Source organism: Nymphalis io, chromosome 10 (assembly GCF_905147045.1).
Source record: "Nymphalis io chromosome 10, ilAglIoxx1.1, whole genome shotgun sequence".
Classification (NCBI taxonomy): domain Eukaryota; kingdom Metazoa; phylum Arthropoda; class Insecta; order Lepidoptera; family Nymphalidae; genus Nymphalis; species Nymphalis io.
In genome coordinates, this window is record NC_065897.1 from 12,640,942 (window position 1) to 12,657,983 (window position 17,042).

General features: G+C 35.1%; 1 protein-coding gene across 4 annotated transcripts in view; it reads left to right on the top strand.

Annotated features, from left to right (window-relative positions):
* Positions 1 to 17,042, top strand: part of LOC126771436 (muscle-specific protein 300 kDa-like) — a 139,476-nt gene that overhangs the window by 35,862 nt on the left and 86,572 nt on the right. For 3 of the 4 annotated variants that reach the window (XM_050491305.1, XM_050491306.1, XM_050491307.1), the window contains exon 1: positions 14,209 to 16,644. In XM_050491305.1, the coding sequence (XP_050347262.1) occupies positions 14,275 to 16,644 (2,370 nt within the window). In that variant the 5' untranslated portion in view covers positions 14,209 to 14,274. Of the gene's footprint in view, positions 1 to 545; positions 723 to 2,244; positions 2,409 to 3,928; positions 4,206 to 4,666; positions 5,848 to 5,925; positions 6,133 to 6,222; positions 6,457 to 6,580; positions 6,758 to 7,037; positions 7,282 to 7,368; positions 7,549 to 7,668; positions 8,044 to 8,604; positions 16,645 to 16,716; positions 16,792 to 17,042 lie in introns of those variants that run through there. The other variant, XM_050491308.1, reaches the window with a different exon arrangement.

Genomic DNA, 17,042 nt, shown 5'->3' on the forward strand with positions numbered 1-17,042 from the left:
TTTCGGTCCCATCTCCGTCAGCCACTTGACAGTGAATGGCGCGGTTCGATGATTGCTGGATGCTTGTATTGACTTCAAACATTTCTCGAGTAATGCTAGATAAGATTTATGATATATGCTACAACGTGCTTTGAATACAAGAGAGACATTCGAGAAATGGAAATGGATTTATTCAGTATTTGATTTTGTCAGTGTGAAAACTCCATGCTTTGACGTTATCATGACATAATAAGTAATAGCGTTAGGAATAAATCTTGAGCGATATTTGTACAATACAATGTTGCGTATTTAAATAAATAAAAACAAATATTATTTTAATGCATATTCAGTGTTATACAATTAATAAAATAAATATTTGCAATAGCAAATAATAGCTATAAACCGTCTAGAAAAGAAATATGTTCGTTTATGCACGACGAACCAAATTTATAAAATATGAATGAATGGCAAATATGGTGTTGTACCCAAAACGATATTGCCGATATAAAATGTGTTAATTTTTCGTATTATTAATATGATATAGTAAATCAAATATTTTCCAACAGCCAATGGAACGTGGTCGTGTCCTACGACGTCCTCACTTCTTATCAAACGCGAATACCGCGCTCCGCTTCCTTGCGGGCAAGCGCATTAAGTTGGTGAACATAAATGCAGCTGACCTTGTAGATGGAAGACCCGCCGTCGTGCTGGGTCTCATTTGGACCATCATCCTATACTTCCAGGTAATGATTGAGATCTACCCACACAAAAGCCATTCGATGTAGATTAATAACACACACTCGGATCTTTGAATTAGACCTAAAATAAGACAAAAAATTTAAAAGAAGACTTGTTTGGTAATATAAATCTAATATCCATATTTCTTTACACATATGAGTCGGAAAGTCGTTTATAGATACCAATAGTATTTTGCAATAGTATATATATCATATTGCTTAAGTGCATATTGATTACTAAAAAACTAAATCTTATAATATTTTAAAGGAAATCTAACTTTCTACACTGTTTGATAGGTAAACAAGCACTTCGATTCCACTTTGCAATATTACCATCCAATTTTAAATATTATTAATACAAAGTAGTAATTGTTTTACACCAAACTTACATATTTAGACGGACTTAGTTATAAAATAAATTAGAAGAAAAGGTTTTAATATCACGATTGTATGCACTAATTGTTAGCCAGTTTAAATGAGGATAAATCAAAATAATGAATGCCCTTAACGTTGCTTAGCGGATTTAGTTAAACACTGATTGCTCTCTTTCTATCATCATTGATTTGATATAAAAGGAAAAGACACAACATTGTTTTTTTAATCATCGTCTAAACAATATTGTTAGTTTAAAAACTAAATGCATATTTTTAACATTTAAGCGGGTCATTGAACTCCTGGCAATATTTCAATAGCAAAGTGTTTTGGTTATATGTATATTGCAGACTTTTTCACTTATTAAATTGTCCTTCTATTTTGCAAATGACGCTAGGGAGGATAATTTTTTTCTTAGTGTAATCCAACTGGATTCATGTGGATTCTACTATTTTTTTAATCTTCTATTCTCATTTTGCTTTTAAACCTCGATCCATTTGCCTGCCTCTTAACATATATAATCAGTATTCCCTTTGTTATCGATGTATTCTCATTTTAATTGGCTTGAATATATTTTGTTTGCGCAAGCTTCGCTCAATATATTGGACCCACAGGAAAGAGGACCAAAGGTGGGTGGAACGCAAGCTTCTAGAATGAGATTTTTATTTTTTATTTATTGTATACATTTAACAAGGTAATGAGTAAAATAAAAAGCCTGTGAATGTCCCACGGCTGGTCAAGTCTCCTATCTCCTTAAGGAGAACATTCCCTTTAAAAGTTCTTACAGGTAGGCAAACGTTTGAACATTTTAGGCGAGAAGGCCAAGTGTTAGGAATGAGAATCTTCATTTGTTATGTGCTTAATTTGTGTTTATAATTCAGTCTTTGTCCAGCAGTGGGATTTACAAGCTGTTACATTACGCGATTAATTTATGAAATAGTTATTAGCACTATATTGCATACATGGTGTTTAAGTTCGAAGTCATATCTAATTGATTGTACTTATTTTATTTCGTACTATATGTTTATTTTATATTTAACTTTTTATCTGTTTTTATTATAGTTTATTTGTCTAAAAATAACTAAAACCGGATCTGTTCAAGAATTTTTCATGTCCCGTTCAGTAGCTATAGGGTTTTATTATGTCTACATCACAGATCGAAGAAAACAGCCGAGCACTTGAATACCTCGGCGGGTCGCGTTGTGCGTCCGTCATGTCACAGGAGTCTGGGGCAGCGACGCCCACGCACAGGGCCGAAGACAGATGGAAACAGGGTGCAAAGAAAACACTATTGCAATGGGTTGCGAACGCTTTACCAAAGTAAGTAAGAAGGTTGTTACAGTTATAATACAAAATTTTGACTGCTATGTTGGTATAGTGGCTAGATATAATGTCCCAAATCAAGAGATCAAGGATCAAACCCCAGGTCGGGCCAATAAAAAGTTATTGAGTTTTTTATATCGATTCTCAGTAGCAACCCAGAGCCTGGAAGTTGTTAGTGTATAGTCAGCTTCACAGCAGATGTTTCTGATGTTTGTACATGTTTCTATATATTTGGTATTGTTGTCTGTCTTCCTCGTGCCTCGAAAAGCATGTAAAGCTGTTCGGATCATCCGAAAGAGTTCTGACGCAGGACGAAATTGTATAAAGTTTTCTTACGTTTGATTCCTCCACTTTTTCTTATGTAAAAAGGACTCAAAATTTTTAAATCCATCTATGAAATAAACATTCCCACAAAAAAGCCAAATTAATATATCCCTTCTCTTTTGAAGTCGGCTTAACACAACTTGAACATGATTTAACATAATAGTTCAACTTTGCTTATCATATTACCATCTTCCAATGCTAATATAGAATACAAGTTCCACGGTAAGATAATATCATGTATTAAGTAAAATATAAACAGGGATCATTGGCCTGTTAACACCAAGTTCCAATCTGGTTAGTGAGTCTTACAGCTTATACTTGATAGTCCTGTTCAGTATCATCTTGCATAAAGTTGTCATGGTGAATTTTTAACGAATATGATATAAAATTGTAGATACGTAGTATTACTTGGTTATGAATCTTGCGTTAGATTTATAGGTATATTTATTTAAATTTTTTATTTTTATTGAATTGCTATGTTGATTTTGGTATTTTTATACATAAGAGACTTATGAATCGTCAGGCTTTATACTGAAATTTTACTTTTTGACAACTTTTCAGCTTTTTATACAAGTAATCCAGTGAATAATGTGATATTGGATAAAATATTTTCATTGCATTTCTATACTTTTATAGTATAATATTTTGTTTTTTTCACCTACAGATGTACTAGACATTTAATTTTATTTTGTAAGGGTAAATGGATAGCTAATAACCGTAGCCTGTAGATATTTGCGCTGTAGGAAATATTAACCATCCCTTAAATCGCCAACGCGCCACCAATTTTGGGAAATATAATGTTATGTCCCTTGTGTCTGTGGCTATACTGGCACATATTATTCGATTATATATCGTTCTGTCTATAAAACTACCGTCGTGTTTAAAAAAAATATTATGGTAATTTCACACACGTCAAACCAATGGTAGTGGTAAAATAAAATTCTTGGCAATGCTTGATTAAAGTATATATATTTTTTTATATAACGTTAAAAGCACTATAAGACATAAAATCTGTATATAGTATCATCCTTAATAGAGTTTGCCTTGAAGAGGTTACTGTAAGTGACAGGGCAGTACTTGCATACTTTACATTATACCTTGTTTTTTTTTGAATTTTTTCTAAGTTGTACAATAAAAATATTGTTAAATTAATGTATCCATCACTAATATAATTCACAAATCTCTTATCCTAGGGACTCCAACATCCAAGTTACAGACTTTGGTCCTTCATGGCGTGACGGTATCGCGTTCCTCGCTATCATTGACGCTATCAAGGCTAACCTCATCAACCTTGCGGAGATGAAGAGGAAGACAAACAGACAACGTCTGGAGCACGCGTTTGACGTGGCCGAGACTGCGTTGGGCATCGCGAGACTGCTGGACGCAGAGGACGTGGATGTGGATAAACCGGATGAGAGGTCAATCATGACGTATGTGGCACAGTTCCTGCATAAATACCCTGAACCTAAGGTAAAAAAAATATATTTCTTTTTCTAGTAAACGAGTCAAATTTTAGGATGGATAGTATTAATGAGTATTTAAAATTATTAGAAAGAGTTTATAAATGCATTTGGTTTTATTTTAAATTGCTTTAGTGAAATAAAATCACATTAAATAATAACAAAGCAAGGTTAATATTTTATGCATATAGGATTTCTATTTTCATACATTGAGATTTGGAAATATATTACTTATCAATTTAGCATTTAATTAATGTGATAAATCTTAATAATGTTTATTTAAATCAGGATTTATATTATTCTTGACATGTATTATTTTAATCGAATAAAGATAAAATGTTACAGAAATAAATATATTAAAAACATACATATTGCAGATTTTAGAACAAATCTTATAATTGATATTAAACGATTTTAAATTGCATGAATGCTACGATTAATGGTTACCAATTAATTTGATTTGCTCTATAGACGACTGGTCCAGACGCAGTCGCGGCAGTGCAAGAGGAATACGAAATGCTGAGAAGTTGGCTCACGGAACGTGTGTCTGTCGTGCAGCGGCAGTACGACAGCAGGACACTCTCGCGACACTACGAGGACTATGTCCGTGCCGAAAACGAACGCCTCGCCAGAGAGCCCATCTATCAAAAATTAGAAAAACTCATGTACACACAAAGCTTAGTCGCCATCGCCCCTAAATCCTGGAGGGAACTCGTGGCGCTGTGGATCGAGTTAGAGAGACTGCATCGCAAATGGCTTTGGCTTCTAGATTCAGACCTTCCCGGAGATTTCCGCGTGGTTGGAGAGTGGCTAGCAAGAGCTGAATATTTGCTCTATTTCGATGAAATACCCACATCTCTAGACGATAGAACCGCAGCCATCATTAGTGAAAAGTTGGAAGAACATACTTCGTTCTTCACAGACCTGCCAGAAATTATTGACAGATTCGAGGCAGCCCTAAGATCTCCTGATGCAGCGAGCATCCCAGCTGAAAGATTGCAGGACATGAAAGATCGTTTGCATGCAGTCGATCGCAGAGCTCCACAAAGAAAGGCCAGGTTAAAGTACTTGGAACACAAGTGCTGTATTGTAGCCTTCACTGAGCTGACTAAGGCCAAGTTAGCTGCGTGGACGGGAAAATACGGCCGCATCGATCACGTTCGTGCCTTATTAGAAGATTACGATAACTTTGTAACAAAAAATAAAATTTTCCAAGAATTCGATAGGGCTTATATTGATATAAAGCAAGTGGCGGAAGAATATAAAAGAGTTTGTGAAGTAGACAGAACGGAGGCGAAAGAAATCGATGCCTTTTTAAGAGAAGTATCCGAAAATTGGAGAAGAGTGGCGTCCGATGTAAGATGTGCCCGAAGTGTCTTAGAGGAAGTTATTGCTCACTGGGAAAGGTGGACGACATTATCAGACCAGTTTACACAGTGGTTAGATCGAGCCCAGCATATGCTGAGGGTCTCTGAAGATGAAAGATTAGAATTCTTCCAAGACCTGACTGTTTGGAAGGAGAAACATCAATTATTAGGAGACGCTGCTGGCTTTTTAGCAGCAACCTGCTCAGAAGAAATAACAACAGAGATTAAGAGGAAATACGTAGAAATCACTGAACGTTGGGAACGCGTTTGGGAAGAAGCTGAACGGTGAGACTAGCAACTGCATTTTAATTCAAAACAACAAAACAAAACAATTCAATACTTATGTTTTCTTATTTTTTTAAGCTATGTCCGCGGTGGGGATGCTCTCCGTCATAGACGAGAGCTGGCTCAAGGAATGCAGAATCTGGACGCTTGGTTGATGGGTGCCGACAACTTGCTGTCTCGGCAACCACGTGCAACCACCGCCGACATACAAGCGTACATCGATCAGTTACTGCACCTTAATTCTGAAATTGAGCAGCACGAAGAATTATTCAAATCTATTAGCAGGTTAGTCAAATTAGAATTTAGGTTAGATTTTTTACTTTACCAACACAAAAAACAATGCCGGCTAAAATACCTGAATAATAATACTTTTAGAACCTTCCAAAATGCGATCGCGGAACTACCCCGTGATGAGGTGGAAGCAAATATGACAAAGCTGAAGCAACAGAAAGAATCTCTAGTACGCGTGCGAGCCAGTGTGCCCGTCAAACTGCACCAGTACCGGCAGCTGCTGGTGCAGCACGAGTCGCTCGAGAGCGGCCAGCGGGAGATCGGACAGTGGCTCGACCGAGCCGAGGAGACGCTGCGGACTACCACCGAGACCAGGCGGTAAGATAATTCGATGCTGAACTTATTTACCATCGTATTTTATCGTGACCATTTCTGAAATTACAAAAAAATATAACAAATAATGATTCGAATATTCTGAGTACATACAATGCTTTCGTTACAGCGAGGTCATTGAGGAACGTTACGAGGTGCACCGCAGCTTCTTTTCTCGCACCACGTACTACCGCTCGATGCTGGAGAGCAAAAACAAGGTGTTCCAGAACATCGTGCGCGCCGCCGACGCCGACCGCAGTGCTGACGTCAGCGACCAACTACGACTTATGCGAGACCTCAATGAGCGGTGAGTGGAAAATTAGCTTGTTTGCAAATCGATAAAACAATGCATATTGTAATGTCTTACAATCGTTGTGTGTTATTTTAGACAAAAAGACGTAAACGTTCAGTTTTAACAGTTTTAAAATGACGCCCTGCTAATGGAAGTGTTGTAAACTTGACACTAGTGATATATATATCGCTAGTGTCAAGTTCTTTGAAAAAAAAAAATAGATTGAAAATATAAAATATATTGAAAATATAAAAAATATCAGTAAGTTAATACCTTATATATAATTCTCCACCAGATTCGCTCACGTATCATCTGAAGCCACCAAAAAAGAAGCGGAGTTGCAACGTCTTGTGCGAGCCTGGGACGAGTTTGAAACGAAGAAGAGAGCGGTCGAAGAATGGGCGTCGAGGGCCGAATCTTTGCTTGCGGATAACCGTGTGGACTCCAAGCAGGCCGTGGACTTCCATAAAAGATTCTTCCAAGGAGCTGATGAGAGGGCCGTATCTGAACTTGTCCGATCTGGAAGAGAGTTAATTGAGGTAAGTTGATTTGCCGATATTTAAATTAAGATCATGTCTCGGTGATTGATAAGATAGTATGGAATTAATATATAATTCCTAATTCAGCTTGTGAACGAAGAAGACCGACCGAAAATTGTTCAAACGGTAGAAGAATTACAGCGAAGATGGAAGGAGCTCCTCGACAAAGCACCACCGCATCTCATGCGCTTGGAGTTCAGATTAGATGAAGCAGTTTTCCACCACTGCATCAAGGATATCGAAAAAGAGATCGTTTATGAAGAACAAGTAAGTTTAAAAAAACAAAATTGTAACATGTCTAAAGATAGTAAAATGATTTAAAATAAATACGCTTAAGAAACATGTTAGTAAATATAACTATATACTATTATAATCAAACTTTTTCAGGCCTACAACCAAAGTGACGACGCTGATGGCATTCTGATTCGAAACGAAGAGTATTTCCGCAACCAAGGAAAAATCATGCAAGTCGAACAATGTTTACAGAATCTTAAAAAGATTTCAGTTAGTTACACCCATCAAACCGAGGACAAAACATTAGAAGAAGCTTTAAGGAAGTGTGAACAGGAATGGGAATCAACGGTCCATAGAGTTGAGAACTTCAGACAACAGTTACAAAGAATACCAGCTAAATGGGATGCATATAGAGAGAAGTTTAGGGAAATGGAAAAGTGGATGGACCACGTGGACAAGACCATGGACAGCATTGTGCGGGAAGTTGACTCGGCTGAAGCGTTTGAAAGGGAGAAGACTATCTTCCAAGTAAGTACTGTGCATTAGGCTTTCCTGTTGATAAGGTTTTACTATATACATTTAGAGCATAAGTAACGATATAATGCGATACTTATTTTATTAATCGTTAAGTTTTAGAAAAGGTCTTGTAAAGATTTCATTGGCATCTTAAGAATTGACTTTTATCACTTAAATGTGATATAATCGTCGCTATAACGTAGACTTTTTAATCCTTTATCAATGCACTTAAGTGCCTTTTCTCTCTTACACTCTTAAGGTGCTATAAATTAAGATCTTGTATCCGCTGTATTATTGACTCGTTACTTCTCAGTCGTCGTGTTTATGTTTTAATAGTTAAATATTAATATTATAGTTAAGTATTAATTTGTTTTTGTACGCTCTCATTGGATGACCAGTTGAAAGAGTTAATGGTAACTATATTTAGTTTTGCAAAGTTTCTTAGCAGTTGACTTTTTTTTGTAGATAGCGTAAAATAATATCTGTTGTGTGTTACATACAGTATTTTTAATAATTACTTTAACAATTTAATGACCTTTTAAATGTATCGATCTTTTTTAAAAAAAATTATAGAACATCTGCCGGGAGGCTGATCGCAAGCGAGAAGACATGAAATGGCTTGTTCAGACGTTGGACATGCTTTCCAATCACTGTTCAGACACTGAAGCACAAGAAGAACAAGTTAAACTGGAAAATCTAATTGCTAGATATAAAAATCTTATACCCACTATAGAAATTACCATGATTAAGACAGAAACATATACAAGATGTTATACTTACCGCCGTGAGGTGCACGAAGTTATTTGCATCCTTGAAAGTGCGAAGGAGAGGGCGAAGGTCGAACCAGATTTACAATCACTTCAACATGTTGAGCAACTAGTGCTTGAACAACAAGCTGCAGTACAACAACTAGATCGGCAGCGGCCTTCTATCATGTCAATGCTTCATCGTGGCAAAGAACTCATTAAAGATGCGAATGCACCAGCGTTTGTTAGAGAAGATGTACGAAATCTTGAAAGTGGCTGGAACACGGCCTATGAATCAAACACAGAACGTTTAGATAAACTCCGCGATACACAGAAAGTATGGTCTAATTATGAATATCAAAAAGAAGAATTACTTTCTGATATTAACAAGATTGAGAGCTACGTTGCCCATCCAGGTTTGGAGCTAGGTGTTTCTAACGTAAGTCGAGAGCTTCAAGAAACTAAGGCTGTTAACACTGATTTGGAACGAGCAAAAGCTGAAAAACTACCTCAACTGCAGCAGACTTATGCAGAATTGCAAACCCTGACTGCTAATAAACCAAAACCTGTATTAGAAAAAGATTTAGAAATCATTGAACGTAAATTAGAACGAGTTCAAGATGAAGTTCAGACCAAGGTTGATCATTTAGAAAAGTTCAATCAAGAATGGGTGAAAATTGAACATAAATTAGAACACGTTCGTGACTGGATTAAGAAAGAAAGTCCCATACTTATATCTCAGGTACAATCAGAGAATATCACACCAGAAGAACGTGTTGAAAAATCTCAAGCCTTACAGAATGTTATAGCAGAAAAATTAGAAATTATTAGAAATGTGGCAGATCAGGGAACTAAATTAGCAGTAGAGCATCGTATGCAGGATGCAAATAAACTTAAGGGCGAGGTAGCTTTACTCGAAAAAATGATGGCAGATTTACAACGATCTATGGAACATCAAACACAGGTTGTGAAACATGATTTAGCTAGTTGGCAAAAGTATCAAAAAGGTGTAGCGGAAATCAAACCATGGATAGAAGAGGCTGAAATTAAGGTAGGAAATGTTCCAAAACCAACTACGTTACCTGAAGCTCAACAGCTACAGCAACAGGCTAGAGCATTGATTACTGACTGTGACAAGCAGTTGATGAATTTACAGATTTTGTCAAGTGTCAGTCATCAATTGTCGGGTAAGACTAGTGCACCAGACGAAGTTGATGCTATTCATTCAAGATGGGCGGTTGTTCATGACTTAGCTGACCAATGGAATAACAAACTAGACAAATTAGTTACGAATTGGGAACATTTTGAAAAAGAAGCTGATAAATTGGAATCTTGGATTGAAAATGGTGAAAAACTACTTAGCAGTCGTTCCGTTAACGTTGAAACACCTCACGTGGAAAAACTTGATAGGGAGCTAAATAAACTTAAATCATTTGGTAACGAAATATCTCAGCAACAAGCTAAAATAATAAGTCTCTCTCAAATATGTGATAACATCTGCCATAGCGTTCAACCAGAAGGTGCGGCTTTATTGAAAAATAAAGTGACAGACATAAAAGATCGTACAAATGCACTTGCTGAAGTAGTAAGATCAAAAGTCAATGAGCTGTCGGACAAAATCATTGTTAGACAAGAATTCCTCACCAAACTTCACAACTTTGACAATTGGATAACAGATTTCCGAAGAAAGACTGAAAGTTATGATCAAATTAGTTCCGACAAAGTAGAGCCCACGCTTCAATCTATGCACGTATTACTGCAAGAACATGCTGCAAAACTCCCTGAATTCACTGACATCTATAACGAAGTTAAAAATATGACACTAGCTGCTCATCCAGAAGAGACGCGGTCATTAAGTGATACATATTCCAATATTGCTGAACATTACCAAGTCATAGAATCGAATATACAACAAAACAGAGTTGTCCTCCAAAAGTGGTCGGAGCTTCTTAACTGGTACGAGGATAATAAACAACAACTAAATCATATTCAATACCAAATAGAAGGACCGAAATTAACCCCTGAAAGTTATGAAGTCTTACGTCAGGAGCTAGTTAATATTATTACCAAAACTCGAGATTGGAAAATTGATGCAGCTGCATTAGATGGACCTGGCAAAATTAAAGTTACAGACCAAAACACTGGTAGAATAATACCACCAAACAGTTTAGTAAGGGAAATAGAAATGAAAGCGGACTCATTGCTAAACCTCGTAACTTCTAAACGAGATTTAGTACAAAAAGTTGGTGCTAGATGGGATAAGTTCAATGTGCAAAACAAGGCCTTAATTGAAATCTTACATCATGTTCAGTCAGTTTTAAGCGAAATGGCCCAGCAGCCTGTTCCATTGACAGAGTCATCAATTCAAGAAATGTCAGAAAAATTGGATAGTATTGACAGTGAATTAAAAGAAAAACAATCTGTTAGAAAAGAATTGAGAGAAGAAGGATTACATCTTATGAGAGAAGATCAGCCAAATATGAGTACCATTCAAAATGCTCTTACAGCAGCAGATAATAACTGGGATTTAGTAGTTAACTCTGTCCGTGATACTAAAAATAAATATATACTTCTATCAACCACTTTACAAGAATTAAAGTACTTTACAGTAGCTTTTGATAAAGAAATGAGTAGAGCCGAACAACTGCATAACGAATGCAAAGAAGCACCCAATGATTATGTGCAAACTGCTCAGTTCTTAGACAAGGCAAAGAAATCTTATGAACTTCTAAAACGATCGAAAGGATTATTGGATCAAATGGATGTCATCAAACAGTCAGTCTTAAAACAAGCATCTACTTTAGGTGGATTTGACACAAGTCCTTTAGAAGATGCATTTTTAAACTCTCAAACACACTGGGAGAAGGTTAATGATGCAATTATAAAAAGGATTCAAGATTTAGAATCTCAGCTCTTAGTATGGCGACAAATTGACGACACTAAAAATCAAGTTGTTAATTGGCTGAGTGAAACAGGACAAAACCTTGCTAACGCTTGTGATAATTTAGAAATCAGATTTGGCCAAAACCATCTTATGAAATATAAAGAAGAATTGCCACTTTATTCAGGACTTAAAAATAGTATTAAAGCCAAATGTGAACAGATTACCAATTTAAACAAAAATATTCCAGTGGGTCAGGTTTCATCGATAGTTGATTATTTAGATAATGAATTCGATACTCTTCAAACATTAGCTGATAATTTAGAAAGTGCAGTATCATCCTTAGAATCAAGAGAAAACAAATTAAAGGAACATATTAAACGTCTTTCTGATAACATAAGTAAAATTCGTGATGATATAATTAAATGTGACGATATGTCAGGTGATAATGCTAAAATTCTTGATCGCCTAAAGAAATGCCAATCTTGTAAAGTCGATCTCCAAAACTTAAATGACGAGATAGACAACCTGACGCAAAACGTATCTGAAATGAATGCTAACTATCCAGGATTTTATGAATCTCTTGTTCCTAAAGAATTAAGTACATTACAAAAACGTTTTGAAAGTGTTCTGATTCATGCAAACAAAACTGAAACAACTTTACTTACATTCCTTCAGAAATTATTCACTGATAAGTTGAGTATGTTCAACAGAAATTTGAAAATATTAGACGATAAAACTAGGTGGTGTATGCCTGATGTTAATAGTGACAAATACAATCTAGAAGTTAAAAATGCTGCTTTAGCAGATGTAGAGAATGGAATAACTGATTGTAAAAAGAAAGTCGACGAACTTAAAGAAGCTTCTGAAATATTACGTATTGTAGCTGAACCAGCTTGTGCGCAAGAAGCTGCTTCGCAAACGGACAAAGCTCAAAAGAACTTAGAAGTACTTACATCTAATTATAATGAAATTAAGAGCCGATTGCAGGAAAATCTTGAAGCGTGGCAAGAATATGAAATTATGTTAGAAAATGTTTCAGAATGGCTTAAAGATAAAGAGAATAGAGTTAGACAAGAAGCCGCAAGTCTAGTTAATTTAAATGATATTGATGATAAAATTTCCGAAATAGAAAAACTTAATGGAGAAGTAAAAGAGTATGGCGACCAAGTAAATAAGCTTACAGAAATTGGTGAAAAAATTTTATCGCGTAATCCAGATTCGCGTATTTCTCAGTACATTAATCATTTGGAGGCAAGATATCAGACTGTTGGTAAATTTATGGTTAATCAAATAAATCGATTAAAAGACCTCAAAATCAATAACGCTAAATACGACAAATCTATTGCTGAATTTAAGACTTGGCTTCAAGATACTAATGCAAAAATTGCAGATATAGCAGCGATGAGTAAACACGCGAAACCATCAGCTGCCGATTTAGACCACGTAAAAAAATTAAATGAAAATAAGGAAGTTGGTCAGAAATTACTCAACAGTGCTATCGAATCAGGTGAAGCACTTTTCAGTGGAGTTACTCCCGAAGCTCGTGAACATATAAGAAATGAACTTAGGACATTGAGAGATTACTTTGAGAATTCAGTTGATTCTCTTAATAACGTTATTAAGGATATCGAAACTACTATTAACAAAAGATCATCATTTGATGATACATTTAATCAGGTACAAAAATGGATAAGTGACAAAGAAACGGAGTTAGGTGAATTTAAGCTATCACCTTCTCTACCCGAAAAGAAGGCCCAACTTCATGCTACTAAAATTATTTATCAAGAAGTAGAATTACATCAGTCCATGCTATCACAGCTTACTGATAAACTTAAACTTATGCCTGACGAAGATGCTGAAAAAAGTCTTACGAAAATAATCGACAGGTATAAAAACATGTCATCAGAACTCGGCAAACGAATTACTACTTATGAATCTCATGTTTTAGATCATGAAAAATATGTCCAAATGTTTGAAGATATTCGTGATCGACTTAATCATGTAATTGCTGAAAATAGTTTAGTTACTTATGCAGTGGTTTCGCAAAAAGAAGATGTAGATTCTAAAATTATGTCTATAGAAAAAGTTACCTCTAAGGCAAAAGAAATTGACAACGCTCTCGACGGTGTGAAATCACAATTGTATACTGTTCTAGAAACCACTAGTCCAAATGGACATCCAGTTCTTATAAGCGAGTTCGAAAAGTTAAAAACTACATGGGATCAATTTGCAAAACAATGTAACGAATATGATAAAAAACTTAAAGATACTATTAAACAATGGAACGAGAGTCAAAAAACTATAGATGAACTTGAAGAATGGCTTAAAGTAAAAGAAAATCAAATTAGAGATCAAAGCCTTAAAAGTAATATTGAGGCCAAAATTGCTCATCTACAAAAAGTTAAAGAAATACAAATAGAACTTGGATCTAAGAGCACTGAGTTTGCTGCTTTAACTGACAAACAAAATATATCTGGCGAATCTGATATAATTACAAAAACTTCCAAATTAGCGACAAGATATCATACATTGAACAATCTGGTAAATGAAATTATTTCAAAATATGAAGTGTTCGTATCGGAACACCAGTTATTTGAAAATGAATATAAAAATATGGAAAGTTGGCTAATGGGCATGTTAGGTGATCTTCAAGACTTAAATGAAATTGTTGGAGACTATGCAGTCTTACAAGAAAAACAAAATAAAGCAAAAGAACTTTATGAGACTAGAAATAAGAAAACTCCTGCTTTTGAGGAATTTCTTAGCTTAGGAGAGAAGCTTTATGCTCATACCAGTCCTGACGGTAGAGAAATCATAAGACAAAAAATTCGTAAGATAAGAACACTATGGGACAGCTTTGGTGATAGTTTCCAAGAAACTGTTAACAAGTTGGACCAATGTTTACTGCAGTTTTCTGACTTTTCACTTGCTCAAGAACAATTAACTAAATGGTTAAAAGATGTTGAAAAAGCAATGCAGAGACATACTGAACTAAAAACATCACTAGAAGAAAAGAAAGCTCAACTACTGAACCACAAAATATTACATCAAGAAATAATGTCACACGTGCAGCTTGTTGAATCCGTATGCGATAAAGCTCAGCAATTGGTAGATCAAACTCACGACGCCTCTTTAAATGTATATTTGCAATCTATAAAACAACTATTTCAAAACATTGTTACAAAGTCACAAAATCTTCAAGACAATTTGGAGGATTGTGTGAAAAGGCACGAAGATCTTGTGCGTCTTCTTCAACAATTTAAGGAATGGCTCGGTTCACAGTCAGAAAAGTTACTGGATATAGAAAACGCAGTGGGAGAAAAACCTGAAATAATAAGAAAACTTCAATCTGCTGTTGCGTTAAAAGAAATTGAAAAAGTAGGTTCCAGTAAGTTAGACGAAATACGAAATATATTTGCAACTGTGAGCAAAAGCACATCGGAAGCTGGAAACTCTGCTATTAAAGCAGAAATCAATAATTTACATGAACAACTTAATAAAGCAGTAAATAGTATTAGCACATCTGAGCAAAAATTAAAACATACCTTAGATATTTGGAACAAGTTTGATTCTTCCATTGAATCTATAACTGGATGGCTTAAGGATATGGAGGCTAAGTGCCGTGATCAAACACTGTGCTCAACATTATCTGAAAAAGAAGCTCAGTTACAGAGATATGTTGATTTACGTAATGATATTCACGCAAAAGAAAAAGAAATAGATGTATTTGTTGATGAGTCCCACAGCCTTATTTTATTAAGTGGTGTGGAGAGATTAAAACCACTTGTTATTCAAATAAGTAGTCGATACCAACAACTTCATTTAATTTCTAAGGACATAGTAAACCACTGGCTAGAACTAGTTTCAGATCATAAAAAGTTCGTTCAATTAAGAAATGAATTTGACACTTGGTTAAAACCTTTAGAAGAACAGTTATCACAGATGGTAATAAAAGAAGATAAGGTAGGTATTGAAAATAAAGGTAATAAATTGCAAGTCTTTCTATTAGAGCGAGAAAACGGAGAACATAAAATTGGTATATTGACAACAGCTGGAGATAAAGTTTTACCTGAAACTGCAGCGAATGGAAGAGAAAGCATCCGGTCTGAAATAAGAGATTTGAGGGAAAGATGGGACAAACTTAATGACAGCATTTTGCAACAGCAAAAGGAATACGAATCCCAAACTTTGCAATGGTCTAGTTACCAGGATGTATTGCAACAGACGTTATCTTGGCTAGATGAAAAAGAAAAAATAGTTGAAAGTGAGGAAAAAGTAGTTCTTAATTCAGCTCAAGAAATTAAATCACGGTTACTTAAAAATAAAACTTTATTACAAGAAATAAATTCGCATAAAAGAGTTATAGAAACTGTCACCGAGAAAGCTAAAAGCATTGCAGCTAGTATTCATTCTAGTAAAGGTGGAAGCGATGAAATGGCAGCAATTATTAAATCTGTTTGGGACAGATATAATGCTCTTACAAGTAGGCTTTCAACAGTTATTGATAAACATGAAAATGCATTTGAGATATATCAACAATTCGGCGATCAACAAAAATCTCTTCAAGATTATCAAAAACATTTATGGGATCGTTTACACTTACTTTCTGACTTTACGGGAAACAAAGCAGCTTTGTTAAGTAAATTAGCTAAAATACAAGAACTTTTAGATGCTATTCCAAATGGAACAAATAAATTGAAAATATTATCTGACCTTATCGAAAACGACGGATCTAAACTTTCACCCCGTGGTAAGGAAGGTATGTCACGAGAACTAGGATTATTAAGAGCAGATTTAGAAAAATTCACAGCCACGGTGCATGATGTAAAAAGAGGTATTGAAGAAAAAATACAACAATGGATCGAGTTTGATGCTGCTAATGACAGATTACAACACTGGTTAAATGACACAGAAATGAGCTTAAAGACATACACTCCTAAAGCTACTCTTGAAGAAAAGATTGATCAACTCAATAAATATCAGGTAAGGTTTATTATTATATTTTTATTGTAGAAGAAAATATATTTTTGATTCATTGTGAAATATTTTAAACAGGATTTGAGTAAAGCAATTCATAATCATGAATCTGATTTGAATACGGTCGTAAATTTGGGCGAAGCGTTGGATCAAGTAAGGAAAGAGGCAAAATTTAATTTAATGAGCACCATATTGAGCAGGGTGTAGTCTAATTTTCAGTAGAATAGGATCTAATCTCACATGTAAAAATAAATTTTGGAAACTCTAACAAACTGGTTTGACTTACCAGTATAATTTACTTTTTCTATTTTATGTATCTTCTATATTTTACAAAATTACTAATTTTAGAAAAAGATGCGTTTTTTTAACAATCAGAAGATCAAATTCGTTGATTTTACAAAATA